We start from the raw sequence: 27,784 nt of genomic DNA on the forward strand, positions 1-27,784 counted from the left end.
CTAATTCGTTTTGCATGGCCTGGTGCCCCCTGGTGTGCAGGCTTTGCTCGTTTTCGACAATAGAGCCCCAGAGTGGAGGTATCATAATATCCATAAAACCTAGCGGTCAATCATGGGGGAATGGTTCCAATCATTTTCCCAGCATTCATTTTTCCCATAATGGATTTTATAAACACTTAAAAGGGCTGTGTTTCGTGTAGGCTTACCCTGGCGTGACGCTTTGATATCCATGTTAATCTCTGTCGGACAAGGTGACTTTTATCAATATATTCGGCTCTATTTACTTTCAGCTTCGAAATGCTAATTAGCATCAAAGTAGACCTCATGCAAGACTACAAATCCCTGCAAGATCCTGCACGTCAACCCTACTAGCTGACACCTTTACTAACAGGTATGGTGTCAATTTAAAACTTGCATAAGACAGTTTTGTCAGTTTAAAGACATTTTGCCAATGTATTAATTACTAAATTTGGCTAACATTAGATAGTTAATCAAGAGATTCTTACCTTTGTCTCGATTCGGCAGTCTTGTCCAGATCATTAAATCTTTGGGGGGTAAATACCTGCGAATATATTGATAAAAGTCACCTTGTCCTAGAGAGATTTACACAGTTAATGAAACATCACACCAGGGTAATCCTACATGAAACACAGTCCTTATTTCCCCTATGGGACAAATGTATGGTGGAAAAATGATTTGGAACCATTTCCTTGTTTGACTGCTAGGTTTTATGGGTATTATGACTCATACTGTGGTGCTCTACTCTCATTTATACTAAAGAGACATCTCCACCCACTTGGGGCACCAGGCCAGGCAAAAAAAAAAATCACATTGCTTCTATAGGCCCATACGCTCCAAAATGTTCAATTGTTAGTCTATCCATATTACCAGAGCTAATATTCTTTCTATTTCTATGACATTTGGAATCCGAAACAGTTTCACTGGAATGATCAAATGGCAAGAGTCAGACAAACGTCAAATCTCAAGTTCAACATATCAACAGCTTGTATAGGCACGGTTTAGCTGAGACTCATCTCTTGACAGGTAGGCTAGGAGTCTATTTCTAGAATAATTATTTTTACCTGACTTAACTGAAATGGTGCTCACATAACTTTCATTAGCTGGCTAAGGTTAGCATGCTAGCTAGTTACACTGACAGCTATCAGTCAGTGCCCTATTTGTTGGTACACTGAACAAAATATAAACGTAACATGTAAAGTGTAAATGTGAAGTGTAGATAAAAAGATCCCAGAAATGTTCCATACGCACAAATCAAATTTTATTTGTCATATACACATGTTTAGCAGATGTTATTGCGGGTGTAGCGAAATGCTTCTGTTTCTAGCTCCAACAGTGCAGTAATATCTAACAAATTCACAACAATACACACAACCTAAAAGTAAAACAATGTAATTAAGGAATACATAACTATTAGGATGAGCAATGTCAGTGGCATAGACTAAAATACAGTAGAATAGAATACAGTATATACATATGAGATGAGTAAAGCAAAAATATGTAACATTATTAAATTGACTAGTGTTCCATTATTAAGTGGCCAGTGATTTCAAGTCTATGTATGTGGGGCAGCAGCCTCTAAGGTGCAGGGTTACATAACTGGGTGGAAGCCTCCTAGTGATGGCTATTTAACGGTCTGATGGCCTTGAGATAGAAGCTGTTTTTCAGTCTCTCGGTCCCAGCTTTGATGCACCTGTACTGACCTCGCCTTCTGGATAATAGCGGGATGAACAGACAGTGGCTCGGGTGGTTGTTGTCCTTGATTATCTTTTTGGTCTTCCTGTGACATCTGGAGGACAGGTAGTTTGCTCTCGGTGATGCGTTGGGCAGACCGCACCACCCTCTGCAGAGCCCTGCGATTGCGGGCGGTGCAGTTGCCCTACCAGGCTGTGATACAGCCCGACAGGATGCTCTCAATTGTGCATCTGTAAAAGTTTGTGAGGGTTTTAGGTGCCAAGCCACATTTCTTCAGCCTCCTGAGGTTGAAGATGCGCAACCTGTGTTCAACCGGTGTTGTTTCCTATTTTCACCACCTGGGGGCGGCCCGTCAGGAAGTCCAGGACCCAGATCCACAGAGCAGGGGTTCAGACCCAGGGCCCCGAGCTTAATGATGAGCTTGGAGGGTACTATGGAGTTGAATGCTGAGCTATAGTCAATGAACAACATTCTTATATAAGTATTCCTCTTGTCCAGATGGATAGGTCAATGTGCAGTGTGATGGCGTTTGCATCGTTTGTGGATCTATTGGGGCAGTAAGCAAATTGAAGTGGGTCTATGGTGTCAAGTAAGGTAGAGATGATATAATCCTTGACTAGCCTCTCAAAGCACTTCATGATGACAGAAATTAGTGCTACGGGGCAATATTAATTTAGTTCAGTTATCTTTGCTTTCTTGGGTACAGAAACAATGGTGGACATCTTGAAGCAAGCAGGTACAGCAGACTGGGATAGGGAGAGATTGAAATATGTCCGTAAACACTCCAGCCAGCTGGTCTGCTCATGCTCTGAGAACGCGGCTAGGGATGCCGGCAGCCTTGCGAGGGTTAACACGCTTAAATGTCTTACTCACGTCGGCCACGGAGAAGGACAGCTCAAGCTTAGTTCTCTAAAAATGTGTTTACATCCCTGTTAGTGAGTATTTCTCTTTTGCCAAGATAATCCATTCACCTGACAGGTGTGGCATATCAAGAAATTGATTAAACAGCATGATCATTACACAGGTGCACCTTGTGCTGGGAACAATAAAAGGGCACTCTAAAATGTGCAGTTTTGTCACACAACATAATGCCACAGATGTCTCAAGTTTTGAGGGAGCGTGCAATTGGCATGCAGATTGCAGGAATGTCCACCAGAGCTGCTGCAAGAGAATTTAATGTTCATTTCACTACCATTAGCTGCCTCCAATGTCGTTTTAGTGAATTTGGCTGTACGTCCAACCGACCTCACAATCGCAGACATATGGCGTCGTGTGGGCGAGCGGTTTGCTGATGTCAACGTTGTGAACAGAGTGCCCCATGGTGGCGGTGGGGTTATGGTATGGGCAGGCAAAAGCTATGGACAATGAACACAATAGCATTTTATTGATAGAAATTTGAATGCACAGAAATACCGTGACGAAATCCTGAGACCCATTGTGAGGCCCATTTCTTTTAAGGTATCTATGACAAACATAAGCATATCTTTATTCCCAGTCATGTGAAATCCATAGATTAGTTAAATAAAGGTTAAATTAAAAATGCAAAAATTAGGGCCTAATTAATATATTTCAGTTGACTGATTTCCTCATATGAACTGTATTTCAGTAAAATCATTAAAACTGTTGCATGTTGCATTTATATTTTTGTTCAGTATATTTCTCTGCTACAAGTGGAAATCACCACAATGTTCTCATCTCCAATTAATGAATATCCCTGCTCTGCCAACCTGGTCTCAAAGCATTTTGTATTATTCTGTATCAGCGATACCCAGCGATACCCATTTTGTATGATATGCTAAGTTTCTTATGGTATTTTATTACTTTGCGGATGTCCATCACCCATTTCGTATGATATGTTACGAATTATAGTTCTGATGATATATTATGGATTTGTATAACGCATGATATGTTACGAATTCTAGCTAGATGGCTAGGTGGCTAACTAGCTAACGTTAGCTAGGCTAGGGGTTAGGTTTAAAGTTAGGGTTAACTTTAGGAGTTAGGTTAAAGGGTTAAGGTTAGGGGAAGGGTTAGCTAACATCACAGGAGGTTGGTGGCACCTTAATTTGGGAGGATGGGGAACTTAGGACATGATGATGGCACAATTCCGTTGGCATACAGTCCCGTTCAAATTCTTCTCAAAGACGTTTTTAGAAGATAGACAATATTCGAAGAGCTCAAGCAAGTAGTTTTCACAGATCAAATACTTGGGCATCTCTTGCACTGGTAAAGGAAGAAGTTAATTCATTTCACTTGTATTTCATATGACAGCTCTTCAAGTTTGCCATTCAAAAATCAATATGATTGCATGTTGATTATAACTAGTCGACTAACTTATTTCTGTACAATGGAATCTTCCAGGGTTATAAAAGTTGAATGGTAAGATGGGTCAGTCAATGTGTTTATTGTAGTCGTTAGGGCCAGGACTATACCAGTATCGCTATATTTTTACCATGGCAAAAAAGAAAACACGAAGCAGATTTCTGTATGTAAAATATTCTCTGCTATAGCATGGAAAATAAATAAATATGACTCTGGATGACAACATAATAATGTTTGTTTCTAACATTAGGGTTGTTTTCCTAAAGAAATTAAATCTACTTCGTGTTTTGTTTCCTTGCCACACTACTAACGAGTATTGTGCTAGTGGTTTCGTCCTGGCCCTAGCAGTCATGGTCATAAAATGCAAGGCAAGAAAATTGAGACAATCAGCATCCCATTCAGTTCACATATTTTGTAGCTAGTTTTTGTACAATGCATAGTTACACCCAGAGACATAAATGCATAATATGTATCTGTAATGTTATAACCATATCAGTAGAATGTAGGCTAATTCTTTGGGGGTGGTCACAAAATGTATCATAGCCTACCGATACATTTACATTTACATTTTAGTCATTTAGCAGACGCTCTTATCCAGAGCGACTTAGAGTGCATACATTTTACATACTGAGACAAGGATATCCCTACCGGCCAAACCCTCCCTAACCCGGACGACGCTATGCCAATTGTGCGTCGCCCCACGGACCTCCCGGTTGCGGCCGGCTGCGACAGAGCCTGGGCGCGAACCCAGCCCAGCCTGGGCGCGAACCCAGAGACTCTGGTGGCCACTGCGCCACCCGGGAGGTCACCTTCTAGATAGATACCTTCTAGATAGCCTAGTTAAGAAGTTTGGAATAGATAAGCCAATATAGCAATAATAGAGGCAGACAGACACCTTCACTTTTTTTTTACTAAACACATGGATATTTAACACAGAATAAAGGCATTACCATTTTTGTGTGAGAAAAAATTGAATTCAATTTTTTTACATTTCTTTTTTTTCTTTTAAAACAACAAATAATCTAATTGAAAGCAATGTTAATGAAATGGCATGTTGCTGCACACAGAGACCATTCATATAATTTCATTTTAAGATTTATTTTTATTTAACAAGGTTAATTATTTTTTCACCTTTATTTAAACAGGTGTGTGTCATTGAGATGAACATGTACCGGTAATAAAAACATATAGATTTTTTTTTTCTCTCGATAAAACTGTTAATATCAAATAAACGACAGGGCTGGCTAAAAACACTGCTCTTGTTTAATGAAAGAATATTCTAGTCCCCACATTCTAAAATAGCACTTTTGTCCCCCCCAGTTTTATCATTGGAATGTGATACAAAACGAGACAGCGGTGTGCTTTAGGACCATGCGGACACATCCGAGCGGTCGGGTAGGCTGTTTGGAGTGTTTAAAAAAAATGATGTCCCCCCTACTTCTAAAACCAAAGTTGCACCCCTGTCTAGTCATAATGAGCACTTTGGTTGCCATCATAAGCTGCTCATGTGAAGTTTCCTCAAGCATCTTTATCAATTCATGCAATTTATGTTTATCAATTTATGCAATCAATTCAAACAATTTATGTTGTTTGAGATCACTTGTTTTGTACTGTTTTAACTTGCAAGATTTTACAATATCATGGAAAGAACAAATATAGTTTAATGAAACCTTTGTGTTTGTAGCCGGCATGCAGTGAAAATCACCCCTGTGGTATATTTCTGTAGGCTATAGGTTGCTTGCATGAGATTAACTGTTTTGCTCCGTTTTAACGAGAAAAAAACAACAACTATTGAATAGGTTATTATTACATTTTCATCTCAATTAGACCATCTGGTTGAATAAAGGTGAAATACCTGGTTAAATAATTAACCTGATTAAATAAAAATAAAGGTTAAATTGGTCTTTGCATTCAGCAAACCTATAGGCATATGAGCTTTCATGATCAAACATATGATGTTTTTGCCTTTGTTGCTTTTGTAGAGCAGTGTAAAATTTACTCTGACACCAAAAAATGCCATTCTAATGAAAACATGTTTAACAGCCTATAATTAAATACTTATTATTTTAATCAGCTCACCACGCACTGGCTATCACAGCGCGCAGGCAGCCTCCATTCGCGCACACACACCCATGGTGTCCCAAACTGAGAACAGGAGACAAATTAATGAACAATGAAGTTGCGCAAGCAAGACTTGTGTGAATAATGCGACAAAGGTGACTTTATAGCCTTGAATATAATGACCAACAAATAGAAAGACACTTGTTTTAAAATCAGCAGGACAACAAAAAAAAATATCCTGAGTTGTGGTCTGACTTCCTGCTCCCGCCCGCAGCATGAAAAAAGGCCTCTACATGATCAACCCGTGATAACTGAGACATGAAAAACACAAGGCAGCGGCAATTCTAGCAGACATATGTTTTCATTTATTCCAGCATTCACGTGTTCACACGTGCGTTCACACATTGACCCGTTCAACAAGGCATGTGAACGTGTCAATGCACTTGTAAACGTGTCAACGCATGTGTGAAGATTGAAGGCCACGTTAATGGTTCAAAATTAAATCAAGTGTAGAGTTTACCGTGAAATGCTTAGTTAGAAGCCCTTTCCTAACAATGCAGTTAAAAAAGTAAGAAAATTAACAAACAGATAAAAAATAAAATAGTAACACAATAAAATAACAATAGTGAGGCTATATACAGGTTATATACAAGCAGTACCCATACTGAGTCACTGTACTGGGATATGAGGTAGTTGGGTTCCCAAGGGGATTAGTATATTCTCTTTGAATTTAATTAGAATGACTTATTAAAACCTGTAGTAAATAAAATCTTAGCAGAATCAAGCGTATGTAGAATCCTGTAGTAAGTTGAAAACAGAACAAAAAGTTTCATCTTAATTTATAACCAAGAACCTGAATAAAGCACACATTATGACTCTGTACGCTTTTATCTTTTAACCCCACTCCTCTCTCGCTCAGGTATCCTGTCCTCCCTCTCTCAGGTCAGAGTACAGTAGTTGTGGAGAGTTTGAGTTCTACAACCAGACCCTCAGTAGCTGCCAGCCCTGCCCACCATGCCAACCTGGACGGGAGCCCCACATGGTGAGACACACAAGAGCACACACAAACTAATGAACAAGAGCACAACTACACACACACACACATTTCCTGAGATTAAATGACTTGAGTGTAATGAGTAGATAATGTAGCATGTCAGGTGCATGTGAACCCTGACCTCTGCTACCTGCCCCCCAGCCCTACTCCCAGCCCTCCCAGCCCTACTCTCATTATTTATTTTAGACAGGTCTAAAGAAACATGATATAAAGAAAATGTAGTCTATTTCAAAAGAACAGAATAGCATACTCTGAGTTGTCCATATGTTAGGCCCTGATATGGCTATGCCTAGTTCATTTAGCGGACAAGGTTTGCTTAGAATTCGGTGGCATACATTTTTATTATTTTATAGTATGAAGAATACAATTGAACATAGCTGAATAAAATAAAAAATATATTTTCTCAAAACAATTTCCAAGGAAGTGCGCACATGTGGTTATTCTGTGTTGAGCAGTTAACAAAGAAACAGGTCCTCCTATATGCTTAATTTAGAGTTAGTTATGCAACTTTAGTTGTGATACAAATGTTGGGCTATATGTTTCGATTTTTTTATACATTCTAAGGCTGCATGATGCGACTCTAATGATGATTTGAAAAAGTTGGAAGAAAGGCATGAGCTCTGATTTGTTTCTTGTCCAGGCTGCACACACTTCATCAGTCTATCATTCACAATTTGACAAGCACTTGATAATATTCTCACCAGGCCTCGAATTTCCCAGCGGCATCCCCCTCGTGCGGCCGTAATGCCCCCTAAAAAATCTGTGCCTTTTGTTCCCTTGGGCTGAATATAATAATTATAATTCCCGGCTGCCGTGCTCCGAAGCACTTCTCACTCACATGGCGCTCTCAGATATCTACATTCTTATTAACCAATGCCCGTCACATGATCGGGTCCTTCTCACCAACACAGTCTCACATTCAATTCGCGCATATATGTACAAAATGTATTTCAGCAGATTTCGTGCGTTTTTGTGCATTTTTGGGGTGTTTTGGGGTGGTTCAATTCGTTTGAAAATACACGAATTTCTGTGCTACTTAATTCGTGCGAAAAGACACAAATTTAACCAGTAGGTGACACACAAGCCGTTGCAACAACCATGTAGACGCGATAATTTGTATTTCATTTTTGTTCTTCTTAATGGCTAATTCAACGTCATGAATATACAGAAATGTTGTCTTTGTTTAACCATGTTTTAAAATGTGTCGTTGTATGCCTATATGTACTGTTTTAGACTTGCTGAACAGAATTTTTGAGAAAAGACGCACATTTACCTGCGACTTAATTCGTGGGAAATATTGTTTTATTAATGCCAATGCTGTTTTCTGTGGTTGATTTCGCTTAATACTTTGGATACTGGTGCACTTGTAATCAGAACGCCTTTTTGTCATGTAGGCAACCATACACGATTTTCTTCATAACCCATTTCATATTTCGTGGAGCCTAAATTACACCATTTTCTTCATAATGCATGTATTACATGTTAATGTAAAATAATGAATTATGTTGGCTTACACTTATGGCCTTTCCAAGGCCTTTCCATACCTTAAGGGAACATTTTAGCACTCGCCATATGGTTAGTGAGAAACGCCACATTGCAAATGTAAGGTCCCTTACTAGACGTCCTGCAACGTTTCTAAACGGGGAGAGATCTTTCAGGAAGTCATCAAACTAAATCTCTCGGACGTTCGGTTTCCGTTTTATAAAAATAACACATTTTGGTCATTTTTCCGCAGTCTAGGAAATTCCCACCAGAGGGAAAATAAATAATATTGCAAATGCACAAGCACATTGCAAATGCATGTGGCCTTTTCTCCTAAACTGAAAATATTTCGAAGACGTAATGGACAGTTGGCCCCGAACAAGATGGCGTCGAGGCCTCAACGCTTTTTGAGTTATGGCCATTTTTCTGGGATTAAATGTCAAAAACGTAAAGTAGGGTGCTAATTTGACCGCTTCACGTCAAAGTACATAAGCATACGGTGTCAGGAAAAAAAGAACCAGCCATTTATCTATCGTAATTTAAGAGAAATCGTACATTGACAAATTGGTCATGTTCACAAAAAGGAGTTAAAAAAAAAAAAGTTACAGATCCAGTTGCAGTGTGTTCAGACGAACATTTTTTAAGTGGGTCTCGAAGCTCTGCCACTGCATCGCAGTGCTAGCTGCGCCACCAGAGTCTCTGGGTTCGCGCCCAGGCTCTGCCGCAGCCGGCCGCGACCGGGAGGTCCGTTGGCCTAGCGTCATCCGGGTTAGGGAGGGTTTGGCCGGTAGGGATATCCTTGTCTCATCGCGCTCCAGCGACTCCTGTGGCGGGCCGGGCGCAGTGCGCGCTAGCCAAGGGGGCCATGTGCACGGTGTTTCCTCCGACACATTGGTGCGGCTGGCTTCCGGGTTGGAGGCACGCTGTGTTAAGAAGCAGTGCGGCTTGGTTGGGTTGTGCTTCGGAGGACGCGTGGCTTTCGACCTTCGTCTCTCCTGAGCCCATACAGGAGTTGTAGCGATGAGACAAGATAGTAATTACTAGCGATTGGATACCACGAAGAAAAGGGGATAAAAGGATGGAGTGAAAAAGTACGGTGCTTAAAGACACACAAAGCCTGCAATGGCATTGCCATTATCTCCAGGCCGTGCCGAGTTCAACGAGATGCCCCGCTTGACCGTAGCTAGCTCGGTCTGAGTGCAGCGACAGGGACAAGAAGAAGGACCCAAATGACCCTTTGACCTCAATTTCATAGTTTTTTGCTTTTGGGAGACAGAGAGAGAACCGTTAAGGTTAGAAGCACAATTTGACCTCAGGAACGTTCCTAAGGTCCTCCCGATCTGTGCAAGCCTAACATTGACCGTGTGGCATTAACCCTTAATAGTTAAAAGAAGGTGTTTACATCAAACAGTTTACAATGACATGTCTCCCCATAGGAATACATTGCCTGCTCCCCTAAATTCAACCTGAAGCCTATGTGGGTTAATAATGCCTTATGAATCTGTCTTCGATGACAATCCATCAGGCCACTATGAGGTCTACCTGTGTCGATTCTAAGCTTCCTGGAGCAACCGGAAGTGGTTAAATCACCCTAAAAGTGTTTGCCATACCCAACCTGCAGTTTGAGAGAAATAGTGCATTCAACCCTATGTAAATCAGTGAGTTCTTAACGTATAGACTTAAAACTCAGGATTCTGTAAAATCCCACTCCAATGAGGATATGTGTTTACTTTCAGCTTCCTGTGCCAACCGGAAGTGCCATAATTGGTGTCAAAAGGGCTGTTTCGAAGGGTTAAAAAAGTCAAATCTTTCCAAAACTTAATATATGTGAATAGGCAACCCTCATGAACTGTAAATCAGTCATTCATCCCATCAGATTTCAAGGAAAAATTTACACACCCACACAGAAAGGATGGAGTGACACACTGAGGGGCTTAGAGGCAGACAGTGCCTGCAATAGTTACTTTTGTTTGAACTTTTAAAGAACCGTCAGACCTAGAGTTCTGAAACTTTACAAACCTGTTCTAGAGCTCAGGTCGATTAAGCACGGTGAGTTATGTGGCTCTAGAAGGTTCTCGGACCGATAAAAAGCCTCGGTGCATTTGCATTGACTTCAATTCATTTTGAGCATTACAAAATGGTGACATTTAGAAAAGTCCCAGAGTTGCAAGACTAGGTGCATTGAAACCGGCTCGGCCCATAGAGACGGACCCCGACATTTCTGTCCGATAGCTCATTCAAGGACCCCGTAGCAAGGCATGGAAAAAAGTGGAATTTCAGCACCAATTAAGGTTTTGCTCGGGCACCGAATGACCTATCGAGCCGAAACTTGGGATTCGAGGTCGCCTCACATAGGGCTAAACATAATGTGAAAACTGGACCCGCAGCTAGAACATAACTACGTATTATTTGTTTTATTATGGTTTAAATGGAAGGCGCTGTGAATTTTTGGCCTGCTCTGAAATATGTGATAGTTGGCTTCTAAACGAGTTGGAAAAAGTGAGTTTGGAGTCAGATGGTATCAGTTTGGTGTCTGAAAATATCTAATTAGCTGATGGACACTGACTTGCTAGTTGACTTTTGTGCATTTGCAATATGTTTCAACAGTGAAAAACCACCAAAATAGCATTCTGAAATCACCACTAAAAATGACCACCATAGCCGTGCCGAGTTCAACGAGATGCCCCGCTTGACCGTAGCTTGCTCGGTCTGAGCGCAGCGACAGTGACAAGAAGATGACCCTTGACCTACATTTCAAGTCTTTTGCTTTTGGGAGACAGAGAGAGAACTGTTAAGGTTTAGAAGCACAATTTGACCTCAGGAACGTTCCTAAGGTCTCTGTGCAAGCCTAACATTGACCGTGTGGCATTAACCCTTAACAGTTAAAAGAAGGTGTTTACATCAAACAGTTTACAATGACATCTCACCCCATAGGAACACATTGCCTGCACCCCTAAATTCAACCTGAAGCCTATGTGGGTTATGAATGTCTTATGAACCTGTCTTCAATGACAATCCATCAAGCCACTATGAGGTCTACCTGTGTTGATTCTAAGCTTCCTGGAGCAACCGGAAGTGATAAAATCACCCTAAAAGTGTTTTGCCATACCCAACCAGCAGTTTGTGATATATAGTGCATTCAACCCTGTGTAAATCAGTCAGTTCTTAACGTATAGACTTAAAACTCAGGATTCTGTAAAAGCATACCCCGATCAGGATATGTATTTACTTATAGCTTCCTGTGCCAACCGGAAGTGCCTTAAAATGGGGTCATAGGTGCTGTTTCGAAGGTTTAAAAAAGTCAGATCTTTCCAAAACTTTAAATGTGTGAATCGGTCAACCCTCATGAACTGTAAATCAGTAATTTCGCTAAACAGATGTCAAAGAAAAGCTCTCTCACACACACACACACACACACACACACACACACACACACACACACACACACACACACACACACACACACACACACACACACACACACACACACACACACACACACACACACAGCAAGGATGGAGTGAAAAAGTATGGTGCTTAAAGACACACAGAGCCTTAAATGCTTTTAGGGGGGATCCAGACTTCCATACCCGCTCTGGGAGCGCTATACTACCGCCCCAAATCAATGGGTGCTGGCCTGAGTGATTTATGGAGGTTTTCAAAAAATATTCTGTTTTTTCTTCTGGAAAATATTTTATGTTTTTTCTTCTCGAGTCAATGGCCTGAGTGATTTATGGAGGTTTTCAAAAAATATTCTAAGTCCAAACTTTTCATGCACCTGGTATTTTTTTGGGGTTACCAGGCGTCATTTTTCAAAACGGTTGAAATTGCTTTTAGGGGGCATCCAGAGTGTCACATGACCGGATGAGGTAACTATTCTTGTTCTTCTTGTAACTTTCCGGTAGGCTAGAAGCTTTCCGGTGTTTTGCTGCTCGACACAGGTCGACGCAGGTATTGCACTTGATTTATCGTTATCGTAACCGTAGGTGCAGCCAAGTGGAAATACGAAAGCTTTCTAGCTATTTCGCACTGACGATAATTTGAACACAAGAACGTTTCTAGTGAAAAGGTGCTTACACTCAGAGCCATGTATTTACACTCAGCCACCCTAGCCTTATTACGGGTTAACGTTTTGGTAATTTTGGTTGGCCAACAAAATGTAAGACTACAATGACTGCATACGTTTCCCCAAATGTTATACGAAAAAAAAATGTTTTGTTATTGATGGACAATGGCAAGGCTGCCATTGTATTTTCAGTTACATTCTGTTCAATAAAAATGGTTTACACGTTTATTTTTTAAGAAATACATGGAACTACAACCGAATAAAACACCATTAACCATCATGCATTGCTTACATTCATTCTATCCTGAAAAGGCACATAAAGGCACACATACATTCATTCTATCCTGAGGCACATATTGAAGATATTGAAAGAACTGTCCACATTTACTTTTCGTTAGCCAACAAGATGAGTAGGCCTAACAAACAGCAAAGCACTAGCCTATGTCAATCTACTATCCCCCATAGTACAAAGTTGATCTATTCTATTGGTCAACTTGTCCTTCTGTGCAATAAATAAACATTCCAAACATACTCTGGGACAGTTGTGGGACGCGATAGATCCAAAATTAATACAACCACTCGCATCAAAAAAAAAAAAACATTTTAAAAGTAATGAGGCTGATGCAACAGATCAGAACGTTTAGCTTAAAATATTGATAAACTATTAGGTTATTTCTTCACATTATAAGCGCAGCAATGCGCACACGGCAGTAGGCTATAAATGCAAATGTTTCAAAATGCAATCAATTAGTGGGAAAACACTGTTCTCAAAAGTGACAGCAAATCCGATTATGCATGTAATGCTTTTATTATAAAGGTGCAATTTTATGGTGAAAATTATCTTCCCCAAACTTGAAACTCATGCGTCGCCTATGTAGGCCAGTTAGGCTCTACACCAGTTGTAAAGCGGAATAATGTGCTTAATTTTAAGAACTTATTTGGCAACTTTAGCTGTGTAACAACCATTATCAAAACATATAGGCCTATGTGCTAGGCTACATGAGGTGTGCGACTATGATTTATCACAAGTGATAATACATAATTCACAATGATAGGCTAATATTGTCACCCATCAGACTATTCTTAATTTAATGTTGTCTTTACATATACTAAATAATATATGTGTGGAATTCATTTTGATTTAGAATGGACCATTATCATGCACCTGTCTTGGAACAGGGGCACGGGGAACAAATACATGTGATCTATACACTTAAATAGCGAATGGAGAAGACTTTTTACGTGTTTAATTTTCATGCCAGCCAGGTAGACTATACTCCTGTTGTAAAGTGAAGCAATGTGCTTAATATTAGGAAAGTTGAGAAATAAATATAGTAGGCCTAGCCTATAGAAAGAGGATGGGATCCTCTTTTTAATAGAGGCCATGAAAACATTTTTTTTTCTCACACAATTGCATAGCCTATAGAAATGTTGAGCAACATGAGCTCATGGGCTCTCATGAAGTGTTTGATTAGATTTTTATAAAACATTTGCATTGATGTCAGGGTGATTAGAGGGACAATAGCGTTTTGAGTACCAAGCAGTTCTAAAGTTTGGTAGGCTACTAATGACCATCAACAGCATCAGAGCTTGGAGAAGCCTAGTTACCATGACTAAGCGGTAACAGCCCTACTCTCTAGTCTATCTGTCTGCTCAGACCACCCAAGAAGTTTACCTGACTCACTGGTATACACAAAGGTACACCTCCCACATCAAAGAGTTACCAGCTAAATCCCAGAATGCATGCTCAGATTCAGAAAGGGGAATGAACAATTTTCACGGTTTGTCATTCCATTTGGATTTTTCCCAAATATTGAAGCCCCTTTGGTACGATGTAGTATTCTGTCAGTAGCCATTAGTCATCAGTCCCCGGCCAAAATAAACAGAGCCTCACTGGGCCTTAATAAGGAGACACACACACACACACCTCACACACACCTCTCACACACACACCTCACACACACACCTCACACACACACACACACACACACACCTCACACACACACACCTCACACACACACACACACACACACACACACACACACACACACACACACACACACACACACACACACACAAAACAAAATGAGCCCTGCTTTTCTCTTTCTCTGTAAATCTAAACAACAGTCACAGACATAGCTAACTGTTTGAATAGTCAGTTCTTTAAACTTGTAAAGTTAAATTGTAGTTATTCAACTCTCCTGTACAATTACAGAAAATGTCAATATCTGCTCATGATTGTAGATTTGGGTAATGACTTACCAAACAGAGCAGCAACATTGTCATGTGTACTCCAGCTCTCCCTCTCCAGCGCTCCACATCGCCAGATTATTACGCACACCTGCCACCATCTTTACATGCTGACCAAACCGCACGCGCGTGTGCGTCTGCGTGCGCCATTGCGCCCAAATTGATTTTGTTCACCCACACCAGACGCGATCAGGACACGCAGAATGAAATGTCAAAACAAACTCTGAACCAATTATATTAATTTGGGGACAGGTCAAAACCATTAAACATTTATGGAAAATTAGCTAACAATGAGGAGATGGGAGAGGCAGGACCTGCAGCGCTTTGAGCATCACAAATAGAACCAAGTTCTGTTTTAGGGCCTGGCCATGCAGACGCTCGCTGGAGCGAGCGAGCAGTGTGGGTGCAATGATTGAATAACATGTATGTGTACATTTATTTTGCAATGCTCGCGCACTCGACGCGAGCGGTGTGGTCAGCTTGTAATAAGAAAAATAAGCCTGAAGGAAGTAGGAGAGATGAGAAACAAATTCGGTTTACCGTTTTATCTGTGGATTAATTGTCAGAGTAGAGGATCTTGTGCATTTCTGGTAAAAAAGCAACCCGATGTTAATATCCAAGTAAAAATTATCTAGCAACAGCAAGCTAGCTAGCTAAATTTCCATAAATGTTTAATACTTTTTGACCTGTCCCCAAATTAATATAATTGGTTCAGAGTTTGTTTTGATATTTCAATCTGCATGTCCTGATCGTGTCTGGTGTGGGTGAACAAAATCAACTTTTGGTTTGGTCAGCATGTTACGCGCACCTGCGCCTCATGAGATTCACCTGGACTCCACACCTTCCTGATTATCTTCCCTGTATCTGTCACTCCCCTTGGTTCTTTCCTCAGGCGTTATTGTTTGTTTCTTGTCTGTACGCTATTCGTGTTTATTGTTTGTTCAATGTTTTATTTATTATTCAATTTGCACTCCCTGTACTTGCTTCCTGACTTCCAGCGTACATGTTACAGAATAATGCCTAACCAAAGGGAGGCAACAGGGATCTTTATTTTTTATTGGTCATGTCTGGTCCAAGTGCGGCTGCTGAAGCAACAGCTGGCTCGACAGGTTCTCAAGCCTCGGTTGGCTTGGCAGGCTCCCCATGCCTCCACCGGCTCGCCAGGCTCCCGCGCCTCAGCCGGCTCTAAATGCTCCCGCGCCTCAGGCAGAAGCAACCGGCTGTTCCTGGTCCTCGGAATCGTCCCTCTGGCCAGCGTCGTCCTGTGGCTGGAGCCGCGTGTCAGGGAGGAGGTACTGTCACGTGTACTCCTGCTCCCCCTCTCCGGTGCTCGACGTCGCCAGATTATTAATCACACCTGCCACCATCTTTACGCGCACCTGCGCCTCATGAGATTCACCTGGACTCCACACCTTCCTGATTACCTTCCCTGTATCTGTCACTCCCCTTGGTTCTTTCCTCAGGTGTTATTGTTTAAGTTTCATGTCTGTATGCTATTCAAGTTTCTTGATTGTTCCATGTTTTATTCATTATTACATTTGCACTTCCTGTACTTGCTTCCCGTCTCCCAGCGTACACGTTACTAACATTACTAACTTGGCATTTAGCTAATTTTTCATATGTGATCAGTAGTAGTAGAAGTGTTGGGAAAGCTCCTTAAAAACTTCTTATGGCTGCAGGGGCAGTATTGAGTAGCTTGGATGAAAAGGTGCCCATTTCAAACGGCCTGCTCCTTAGTCATAGTTCCTAATATTTGCATATTATTATTAATATTGGATAGAAAACACTCCAAAGTTTCTAAAACTGTTTGAATTATTTCTCTGAGATTAACAGAACTCATATTGGCAGGCAAAATCCTGAGTTGAAATGAAAACCGGAAGTCAGAAATCTGAGATTGTCTGTATTCAACAGAGTACCAAAAGAATTCCAAATGACGCATGGCAGGGGTTGCACTGCCTAGGAGTTCCACTAGATGTCAGCAATCAATAGAAATTCCAATGAGACTTCTATGGTCTTGTTGGAGAGAATGAGGGCAGAATCAGTCAGGTGTCCATCAGCACCCATTTCCTGATCATGCATTTTCTTCATGCAAGTCACTTGCGTTCCATGGCTCACGCAGACACGAAGGAATACTCCGGTTGGAACTTTATTGAAGCTATATGTTAAAAACATCCCAATGATTGATTCAGTACTTAGTTTGAAATGTTTCTTCGACCGGTAATATCACATTTTGAAGTTTTTGTCCGATATGAAGCTGACCAGAATTAGCGTTTGGATATGTTTACCAAACGCGCTAACAATTGGACATAAATAACGGATTTTTTCGAACAAAACAAACATTTCTTGTGGACCTGGAGTTTCTGCTAAGCCTTCTGATCGAAACCAACAAAGGTAGATATTTATATAAAGATATTTATATTATATTTTGTTGTTTATAGTGACGCTATCTTTGCAGCTGTGATATGCTAATTTGAGCGCCGTCTCAGATTATAGCGTGCAATTATTTTTCCTTAAAGTTTTTTAAAAATCTGACATTGCGGTTGCATTAAGGAGAGGTATATCTATAACTCAATGTGTATAACTTGTATTATCATCTATATTTATGATGAGTATTCATGTTGAAACGACGGGCTATGCAACGTCACTTGATGTTTTTGCATTTAGTGATTCTTGTAGCCTCAATGTAAACTCAGATTTTTTGATATAAATATGAATTGAATCAAACAAAAAACGCATGTATGGTGTTACATGAAGTCCTATGAGTGTCATCTGATGAAAATAATCGAAGGTTAGTGAATCATTTTATCTCTATTCTGGTTTTTGTGATGCTATCATTAGCTGGGAAAAATGCTATGCTAATTTTTAGTTTTGTGGTGACCTAACGTAATCCTTTGTAGTGCTTTCGCTTTGTAGTGCTTTCGGACAGTTTGGTGGGATTAACAACATGATTACCTTTAAAATGATATAAGACACATGTATGTTTGAGGAATTTTAATTATGAGATTTATGGTTTTTGAATTTGGCGCCCTGCACTTGGACTGGCTGTTGTCATATTGATCCCGATACCGGCTTGCAGTCATAAAAGGTTAAAAAACATTGTTTACCAATCCACCATTTCACACTGGAAGAAGTTAGGCTATACTAAAGTGAGGCGTCCCGTCAACGGGACAGTTGTAAATCATTCAGCGCCTTGTGTCACGATCACAGATTTTAGAGAAACAACAAATGTCGGTACATATAAGTGTCTAATATCGACTGAAAGCTTAAATTCTTGTTAATATAACTGCACTGTCCAATTTACAGTAGCTATTATTGCGAAAAAATGCCATGCTATTGTTTGAGGAGAGCTCCTAACAACAAAACACCTTTTTCACCCCGATAGGTTTGATAAATTCACCTCTGAAGGTGAAATGTGTACTTAAATCAGAGCAAGATTTCAGAATGTATCATCCAAAGGGTCCCAGAGATAACATGAAGTGTCGTTTTGTTAGATAAAATAATTTTTCATATCCTAAAAAGCTCCATATAGCATGCACAATCAATTTTGTATTTCCACTCGTTCAATTTGCAGAGAAAGGAATCTGTGAAAATCTAACCCTAAAAGTTGTTACAACTAGTCAAATCACGTTCGTATTTATTCCTCAGAGATCCTAGAACGTAACCAGACTTCACTATATAATTAGGGGTGACGTATATCCTATAGGACACCAAATTTGGTCAGAGAGCGACGCCTTCATGGCACGCCGATGACGCGGGCGGTATTCACTTGATCGACTGTATATCTTTGTCAAATAAGCACCAATCGGGGTCAAACAAAGCTAGCTAGATAGCCAATGAGCTGGGCTTTACGAGAAACACCATATCTGTCGCAAAATGTAGCTGCTAACCTTGTGCGACAGCAAGCCTTTTCCCTTTGGACAAAAATTATAAGAATATGGAGAGTTATGAAGTTATGAAAACTGGGTGTTTTGCAAATGTTGAAAAGCTCAATCAAAGTCCAAGTATACAGATTTGACAATATTCTTGTAGAAAAATGTAATGTGAATGTAAACGTCTCCTTCACGATTTGCCCAAATGTACCTGGGTGACTTCACACTAAATGTCATGTAGTTTGCTCATACTTCAAGTTATCCGTCTGAAACGTTGCACATTCACTGCTGCCATCTTGTGGACACCATCGGAATTACAACCAGAGTGGCTAGATGTGGGACCTTTCTGTTGGATTTCAAAGATGGTGGTAGAAAAAAATATAAAATAACTTCTTTTTTTTTGTTGACATTTTCTTCTACCAGATCTATTGTGTTATATTTTCCACAAACTTCAAAGTGTTTCCTTTCAAATGGTACCAAGAATTTGCATATCCTTGCTTCAGAGCCTGAGCTACAGGCAGTTAGATTTGGGTATGACATTTTAGGCGAAATTTAAAAAAAAAAAAAAAAAAAAAAAAGGGGGGCTATCCCTAAGAAGTTTTAAGAAAAATATAGTTTACTTAATTAGAAGTTACTTAGAAAAAGTAGTTCACTACATCCAAACTACTTTGGGTTAAATTATCATATCGACAAATTGCAACAATAGATCACTCTGGAGTCAGCTGTTAACAGAATGTGTAATTTAGCCTATTAAACACAAAAACCATGTTTCAAGTGTGAATTATGCAGGTCTGATGGCAAAAAAAGAAAGGAAGTTGTCTACTTCACCCATATTTTATTTTGCTAAAAAAGTAGTGTGTAGTTCCAGTAGTTAGCTACACTAAGTTCCTAGCTACACTAGTTCCCCCACATACACATGAAACAGCACTCTCCCACATAGATCTGATGTGATCTGATACAGCAGATGGTTTTAATGCAGTGATACACGCTGGTTTACAACGACCATGGAGACAGGACAAAAATGTTTCTATTGGATTTTATCTGGAGAAGGTTTATATGAACCAACAGAAGTAAAGTCAACCAGGAGATCTAAAGCTGGGGTGATCCACCCTGACAGAATCCTACTGATAAATTAATCCAGCTTTTATCAGAGGATCAAAGTGGATATATTGGACAAGCCAATAAAGTAGGAAGTCGGAATATAGTGTTTCTGAAGTCTGTAGGACAAGTAGCAGCTTGGCCCTCAGGATGGAGCTTCAACTGTTTTAATAAAGGTAGATCAAACAATGGTCTGCCTGTCAGACTATGCAGGGTATTGGTTGTTGTCACAACTCCCCACTGTGAGAAGTGTATATGTCTGGGACTGTTTAAGATGACCTCCCACTTTATTCCATACTAGAACATCAATTTCCTCTTCTTCGTCGCCACACACACACACACACACTAGACAAACTACACCAACACCCCGAATGAAAATGTTCAGAACAACTCGTGTCCTGTTCTTGTAACCAATCACATTTTATTGCCTGTTTGTGATGTTGCAGAACTGTGGCTATGGGACTAAGGATGAGGACTTTGTGTGTGTGTCGTGTCCGCCGGGGAAGTACTCGAAGGGAAAGTATGAGATCTGCAGGAGACATAAGGACTGTGAAGGTCTGTACCGTGCTACAGTACTCAAACCTGGGACACCAGACAATGATGCAGACTGTGGACCCTGCTTACCTGGGTATGTACACACACACACATAAGACAACACACACACACACACATTTGAAGACACGCAGGCATGCAAATTTACACACATACATTACCGTTCAAAAGTTTGTGTCACTTAAAAATGTCCTTGTTTTTTAAAGAAAAGCACATTCTTGGCCATTAAAATAACATCAAATTGATCATAAATACAGTGTAGACATTGTTAATGTTGTAAATGACTATTGTAGCTGGAAACATCAGATTTTTAATGGAATATCTACATAAGCGTACAGAGGCCCATTATGAGCAACCATCACTCCTGTGTTCCAATGGCTCGTTGTGTTAGCCAATCCGAGTCTATAATTTTAAAAGGCTAATTGATCATTAGAAAACATTTTGCAATTATGAAAAATTAGCTGTTCTAATTAAAGAAGCAATAAAACTGGCCTTTGGACTAGTTGAGTATCTGGAGCATCAGCATTTGTGGGTTTGATTACAGGCTCCAAATGGCCAGAAAGAAAGAACTTTCTCCTGACACTCGTCAGTCTATTCTTGTTCTGAGAAATGAAGGCTATTCCATGCGAGAAATTGCCAAGAAACTGAAGATCTCGTACAATGCTGTGTACTACTCCCTTCACAGAACAGAGCAAACTGGCCCTAACCAGAATAGAAAGAGGAGTGGGAGGCCCCGATGCACAACTGAGCAAGAGGACAAGTGCATTAGAGTGTCTAGTTTGAGAATCAGACGCCTCACAAGTCCTCAACTGGCAGCTTCATTAAATAGTACCCGCAAAACACCAGTCCCAACGTCAACAGTGAAGAGATGACTCTGGAATGCTGGCCTTCTAGGCAGAGTTGCAAAGAAAAAGCCATATCTCAGACTGGCCAATAAAAAGAAAAGATTAAGATGGGCAAAATTACACAGACACTGGACAGAGGAACTCTGCCTAGATGGCCAGCCTCCCGGAGTCGCCTCTTCACTGTTGTACGAGATCTTCAGTTTCTTAGCAATTTCTCGCATGGAATAGCCTTAATTTCTCAGAACAAGAATAGACTGATGAGTTTCAGAAGAAAGGTATTTGTTTCTGGCCATTTTGGGCCTGTAATCAAACCCACAAATGCTGATGCTCCAGATACTCAACTAGTCTAAAGAAGGCCAGTTTTATTGCTCCTTTAATCAGAACAGTTTTCAGCTGTGCTAACATGATTGCAAAAGTGTTTTCTAATGATCAATTAGCCTTAAAAATTATAAACTTGGATTATCTAACATAACGTGCCATTGGAACACAGGAGTGATGGTTGCTCATAATGGGCCTCTGTACGCATATGTAGATATTCCATAACAAATCTGTTTCGATCTACAATAGTCATTTACAACATTAACAATGTCTACACTGTAGTTCTGATCAATTTGATGTTATTTTAATTGACAAAATTATTTGCTTTTCTTTCAAAAAAACAACAACATTTCTAAGTGACCCCAAACTTTTGAACGGTAGTGTACATTTATGCACACACATACATACCACCGCTGCCAGAGAGTGATGTTGATAAGACAGTACCACTCCATAGGACACTTCTGTCACATCGCCCCTGTTTCCCCCCCACGTCTTCATATCACACAGCCACAGCCTGGTCTAACCCTCCATTGGCCACGCTATCTGCCTCAATTACCCAGTTACCATCTGGTCACCCACAAACATGGAGGCAGGAGAAGATATAAACTGTTACAGGACCGGCTCAATGCTCTGATCTTCTCCACCCCCCCACCCCCCTCTCTCTCACTCTCTCTCTTTCTCTCTACCATATGATGTTGTTCAGTGACTGTACCACCTCAAAGACATTCTTGGGTTTCAATTGAGTTTAAAGTCAATATACAGACTAGAGTGTTTTAGCATTACTGGCTGCTTTAATAACTCTATCTCACTGTACTGTACTGGGGGAATACTGAACACTGCCTGCCTTTGTCGGGGTTGGAATCGAAATGCTTCTTTATTAAATCATACTTTACTTAAGTCCTCACCAAACACATCTTTAGTAGAATGGCATTTTAATCTCAGATTTAATGCTTTTGTGGTCCTGGTTTTCATCCTGGAGATCTGGTGTGCATGTTTGATTGAAAGTGGTTTAATTGTCCTCTCTGATTAATGGTAGATGGTCTGCGCTAGAGGCCTAGAGGACTCCACGCTCTGAAGCAGCCTCCCTTCTCTTCCTCTGTCACAGTTCAGGGCTAAATAATATCTCTATCTAACCTAATGGGATACAGTACTCTCCCCTCTGGGCATCAGTTTAACCTTTTCACCTCCAGCTATTATTGAGACACTTCTCCTCTCTAATACTTACATATTCACACTGTGTATCTTAATAACATATCTCTGTGTATAATAAGAGAATAATATGTATCAGTATTGTTCTCTAAATGTTCTCTCTGTGCTTCCTCTCTGTCAGGTATTACATCCAGGAGAACCGGCCCAGGAACCTGTATGGAATGGTCTGTCACTCGTGTCAAAATGCACCGCGCAACACTAAAGAGTGTACGTTTTCTTATACCTGACAAGTTCTACAACACAAACAGAACCAGAACCCAGGCCAGAGAGGGTCAGAGACAGTCACAGAGGGACCGAGAGAGATACTTGTAAGGTCAGGCGAGTGAGGGCTGCAGAGGGCTGGGACCAGTTAATGAACACAGACAGACAGAGCAGAACACAGGGAGAAACAGCATGACATTATCTCACCATAGTCTGGAACTGCTTCCTCATAGTGGTGCTCGACCCTAGGAATTGTTTTTAGTGTACGTCGCTCAAAGCAACACTCCCTGGCATATTGTTTTGCCCGGAAATTGAAATCATTATTATTGTGTCATTTTAATGACTGTGTTTTGATATATAACAACCTTAAACAGACTGGAATCTGCTGTGAGGAGGATGGGAGAGAGAGGAGGGAGAGATGTGAACAGACTGGAATCTGCTGTGAGGAGGAGGGAGAGATGTGAACAGACTGGAATCTGCTGTGAGGAGGATGGGAGAGAGAGGAGGGAGAGATGTGAACAGACTGGAATCTGCTGTGAGGAGGATGGGAGAGAGAGGAGGGAGGGATGTGAACAGACTGGAATCTGCTGTGAGGAGGATGGGAGAGAGAGGAGGGAGGGATGTGAACAGACTGGAATCTGCTGTGAGGAGGATGGGAGAGAGAGGAGGGAGAGATGTGAACAGACTGGAATCTGCTGTGAGGAGGATGGGAGAGAGAGGAGGGAGGGATGTGAACAGACTGGAATCTGCTGTGAGGAGGATGGGAGAGAGAGGAGGGAGGGATGTGAACAGACTGGAATCTGCTGTGAGGAGGATGGGAGAGAGAGGAGGGAGGGATGTGAACAGACTGGAATCTGCTGTGAGGAGGAGGGAGAGATGTGAACAGACTGGAATCTGCTGTGAGGAGGATGGGAGAGAGAGGAGGGAGAGATGTGAACAGACTGGAATCTGCTGTGAGGAGGATGGGAGAGAGAGGAGGGAGGGATGTGAACAGACTGGAATCTGCTGTGAGGAGGATGGGAGAGAGAGGAGAGAGAGATGTGAACAGACTGGAATCTGCTGTGAGGAGGATGGGAGAGAGAGGAGGGAGGGATGTGAACAGACTGGAATCTGCTGTGAGGAGGATGGGAGAGAGAGGAGGGAGGGATGTGAACAGACTGGAATCTGCTGTGAGGAGGAGGGAGAGATGTGAACAGACTGGAATCTGCTGTGAGGAGGATGGGAGAGAGAGGAGGGAGAGATGTGAACAGACTGGAATCTGCTGTGAGGAGGATGGGAGAGAGAGGAGGGAGAGATGTGAACAGACTGGAATCTGCTGTGAGGAGGATGGGAGAGAGAGGAGGGAGGGATGTGAACAGACGAGTGTATAACAACAAACACACACTTTTCAACAAGCAGCTAATTGTTTCTTGCAGGCAGAGTTAGGGAGGGAAAGAGGGAGGGAGAGACGTGTGAGGGTCCATTTTGATTAACCATTTTAAAAGTCTTTAAAATACCCAAACCAGAAATATGTAGTTGAAGCGTGGAGTTACTAGCTCGGGGTGAAGGCAGGCCAGCACTCACCAAGTAATCTGTAAATTACCCTGGCTTCCAGCTCAGTGCATGTGTGTGTGTGTGTGTGTGTGTGTTACCGCGGCTCCCAGCACCGCGTGGTGTAATAATTAAAACGTTTGGAGGGCATGAAAAAGATGATTAACATGTTTCTGCCTGTCCTGGGGCTTCTCTTCAGCAGCAGCCTGTCATCTCTAGGATATATACGGCGGGGTCCGAAGTTATTGACACCCTTGATAAAGATTAGCAAAAATGACTGTACAAAATAAATAATTAAAATACTGAGCTATAGTGTATGCACACATTTTTTGGGAAATTAGATTATTTTATGCAATTATAATTGCTCAGAGAAGTGATATTTTAGTTCTCTGAAAAAGGTAAGGGTCAAAATTATTGACACCCCTGTTTCCAATACCTTTCAATACCTCAACTTGTGAGGATAATGGCACTGACCCTTTTTCTAAAATGTTTTATGCGTTAGAGAACACATTAGGAGGGATCTTAGAGCATTTCTCCATATAGATTCCTTCCAGATCCTTGATATCCTTAAAAAAAAAAATTTTTACCCCCTTTTCTCCCCTATTTTTGTGGTATCCAATCGCTAGTAATTACTATCTTGTCGCTACAACTCCCGTACGGGCTCGGGAGAGACGAAGGTCGAAAGCCATGCGTCCTCCGAAGCACAACCCAACCAAGCCGCACTGCTTCTTAACACAGCGCGCCTCCAACTTGGAAGCCAGCCGCACCAATGTGTCGGAGGAAACACCGTGCACCTGGCCCCCTTGGTTAGCGCGCACTGCGCCCGGCCCGCCACAGGAGTCGCTGGAGCGCGATGAGACAAGGATATCCCTACCGGCCAAACCCTCCCTAACCCGGACGACGCTAGGCCAATTGTGCGTCGCCCCACGGACCTCCCGGTCGCGGCCGGCTGCGACAGAGCCTGGGCGCGAACCCAGAGACTCTGGTGGCGCAGCTAGCGCTACGATGCAGTGCCCTAGACCACTGCACCACCCGGGAGGCCCCGATATCCTTTATCTAAGCTTATGGACTGCCCTCTTCAATTCAAACCACAGGTTTTCAATGGGTTTCATGTCTGGAGACAGAGAGGGCCATTGCAAAATGTTGATTTTGTGGACAATTAACCAGTTCTTTGTGGATATTGATGTGTGCTTGGGGTTATTGTCTTGCTGGAAGATCCACTTACGGCCAAGTTTCAGCTTCCTTGCAGAGGCAACCAGGTTTTGGCAAAAATGTCCTGGTACTGGGTAAAGTTCATGATGCCGTTGACCTTAACAAGGGCCCCAGGACCAGTGGAAGAAAAATAGGCCCACAACATCAAAGACCCCCCCCCCCCCCACCATATTTTACAGTATGTATGGGGTTCTTTTCTGCTTATGCATTCTCATTTAAACGCCAAACCCACCACTGGTGTGCGAGGCCAGAGCTCTTTTTTCATGTCATCCAACAAAAGTAAACACCTGGAGTTGGCTAAACGGCATAAGCATATGGATTGGAACCGGTGCTTTGGTCAGATGACATGAATATAGACCTCTCTGGTCACACACATCAGTGGTGGGTTTGCCGTTGAAATTAGAATGACCTTTTTGAGAGAATAAAAGTATTACTTGTTAAACAAAATATCTTTCTCTGAGCAATTTTATTAGTATAAAAGTATAAGAAAAAATGTAAGCATACAATATAGCTAAGTATTTGAATAATTTATTTTATAAACAGTCATTTTTGTTCATCTTTATCAAGGGTGTCGATAAGTTCGGACCACGTACGTCTGGACCTCCTCTCTAGGCTATATACACCTATACATATCTATACCATCTGTCTGTCCCCTGTTTACCGTCATGTACTCCATATACTGTAACAGGCTAGCTTTGAACTTTGAACCCAGGTCATCATCTAATATAACTGCAGCAGTTTCATACAATAATATATTGAATCTGTCTGATCTGATCAGTGAATAAACAGTCTGAAGCAGCATGAAGATGTCCAGAAGCTTTAGAGGAGATGAAGCTGAAAGCCTTAGTCTATTCTGATGTCTGCCTGTAGGAAAGTCTTGGTCTATTTTAATATCTGCCTGTAGGAAAGCCTTAGTCTATTCTGATGTCTGCCTGTAGGAAAGTCTTGGTCTATTTTAATATCTGCCTGTAGGAAAGCCTTGGTCTATTCTAATGTCTGCCTGTAGGAAAGTCTTGGTCTATTTTAATATCTGCCTGTAGGAAAGCCTTGGTCTATTCTAATGTCTGCCTGTAGGAAAGTCTTGGTCTATTTTAATATCTGCCTGTAGGAAAGCTTTGGTCTATTCTGATGTCTGCCTGTAGGAAAGTCTTGTTCTATTTTAATATCTGCCTGTAGGAAAGCTTTGGTCTATTCTGATGTCTGCCTGTAGGAAAGTCTTGGTCTATTTTAATATCTGCCTGTAGGAAAGCTTTGGTCTATTCTGATGTCTGCCTGTAGGAAAGTCTTGGTCTATTTTAATATCTGCCTGTAGGAAAGCTTTGGTCTATTCTGATGTCTGCCTGTAGGAAAGTCTTGGTCTATTTTAATATCTGCCTGTAGGAAAGCCTTGGTCTATTCTAATGTCTGCCTGTAGGAAAGTCTTGGTCTATTTTAATATCTGCCTGTAGGAAAGCTTTGGTCTATTCTGATGTCTGCCTGTAGGAAAGTCTTGGTCTATTTTAATATCTGCCTGTAGGAAAGCTTTGGTCTATTCTGATGTCTGCCTGTAGGAAAGTCTTGGTCTATTTTAATATCTGCCTGTAGGAAAGCCTTGGTCTATTCTAATGTCTGCCTGTAGGAAAGCCTTGGTCCTTTATGATTGCCAGTAGGAATGCCTTGGTCTAGTCTTCCTGGCTCTAGGGTTCACAGCAAAGAAACAGAACAGTGATTAAGATGTGAAATCACGCTCCACTAAACAAACAGGATTCGTATTCTACCCACAGAAAATAAACAAACACCCAGAACACTGATGACTCTGACCACAAAGAGGGTGTGTGTGTGTGTGTGTGTGTGGGTGTGTGGGTGGGTGGGTGGGTGTGAGAGAGAGAGAGAGAGAGAGAGAGAGACCACAGGGACTCGGTAGTGCCAGGCCGGATGCCTGATTAAAACGAGAATAAAAGTAGATTTAGGACCTGTCAGGAGTTTACAGCTCCATTAAAGCTGAAGAAAACAGTCAATCAAC

The 27,784-nt window shown here is 41.4% G+C and overlaps 1 protein-coding gene across 2 annotated transcripts in view; it reads left to right on the plus strand.

Annotated features, from left to right (window-relative positions):
* The window catches only part of edar (ectodysplasin A receptor), a 64,689-nt gene that overhangs the window by 26,651 nt on the left and 10,254 nt on the right, over positions 1–27,784 (plus strand). For both annotated transcript variants that reach the window (XM_039014758.1, XM_039014756.1), the window contains exons 3-5: positions 7,016–7,138; positions 20,362–20,543; positions 22,961–23,046. In XM_039014758.1, coding sequence (XP_038870686.1) covers positions 7,016–7,138; positions 20,362–20,543; positions 22,961–23,046 — 391 coding nt within the window. The remainder of the gene's footprint in view (positions 1–7,015; positions 7,139–20,361; positions 20,544–22,960; positions 23,047–27,784) is intronic.

Source organism: Salvelinus namaycush, chromosome 19 (assembly GCF_016432855.1).
Source record: "Salvelinus namaycush isolate Seneca chromosome 19, SaNama_1.0, whole genome shotgun sequence".
Taxonomy (NCBI): domain Eukaryota; kingdom Metazoa; phylum Chordata; class Actinopteri; order Salmoniformes; family Salmonidae; genus Salvelinus; species Salvelinus namaycush.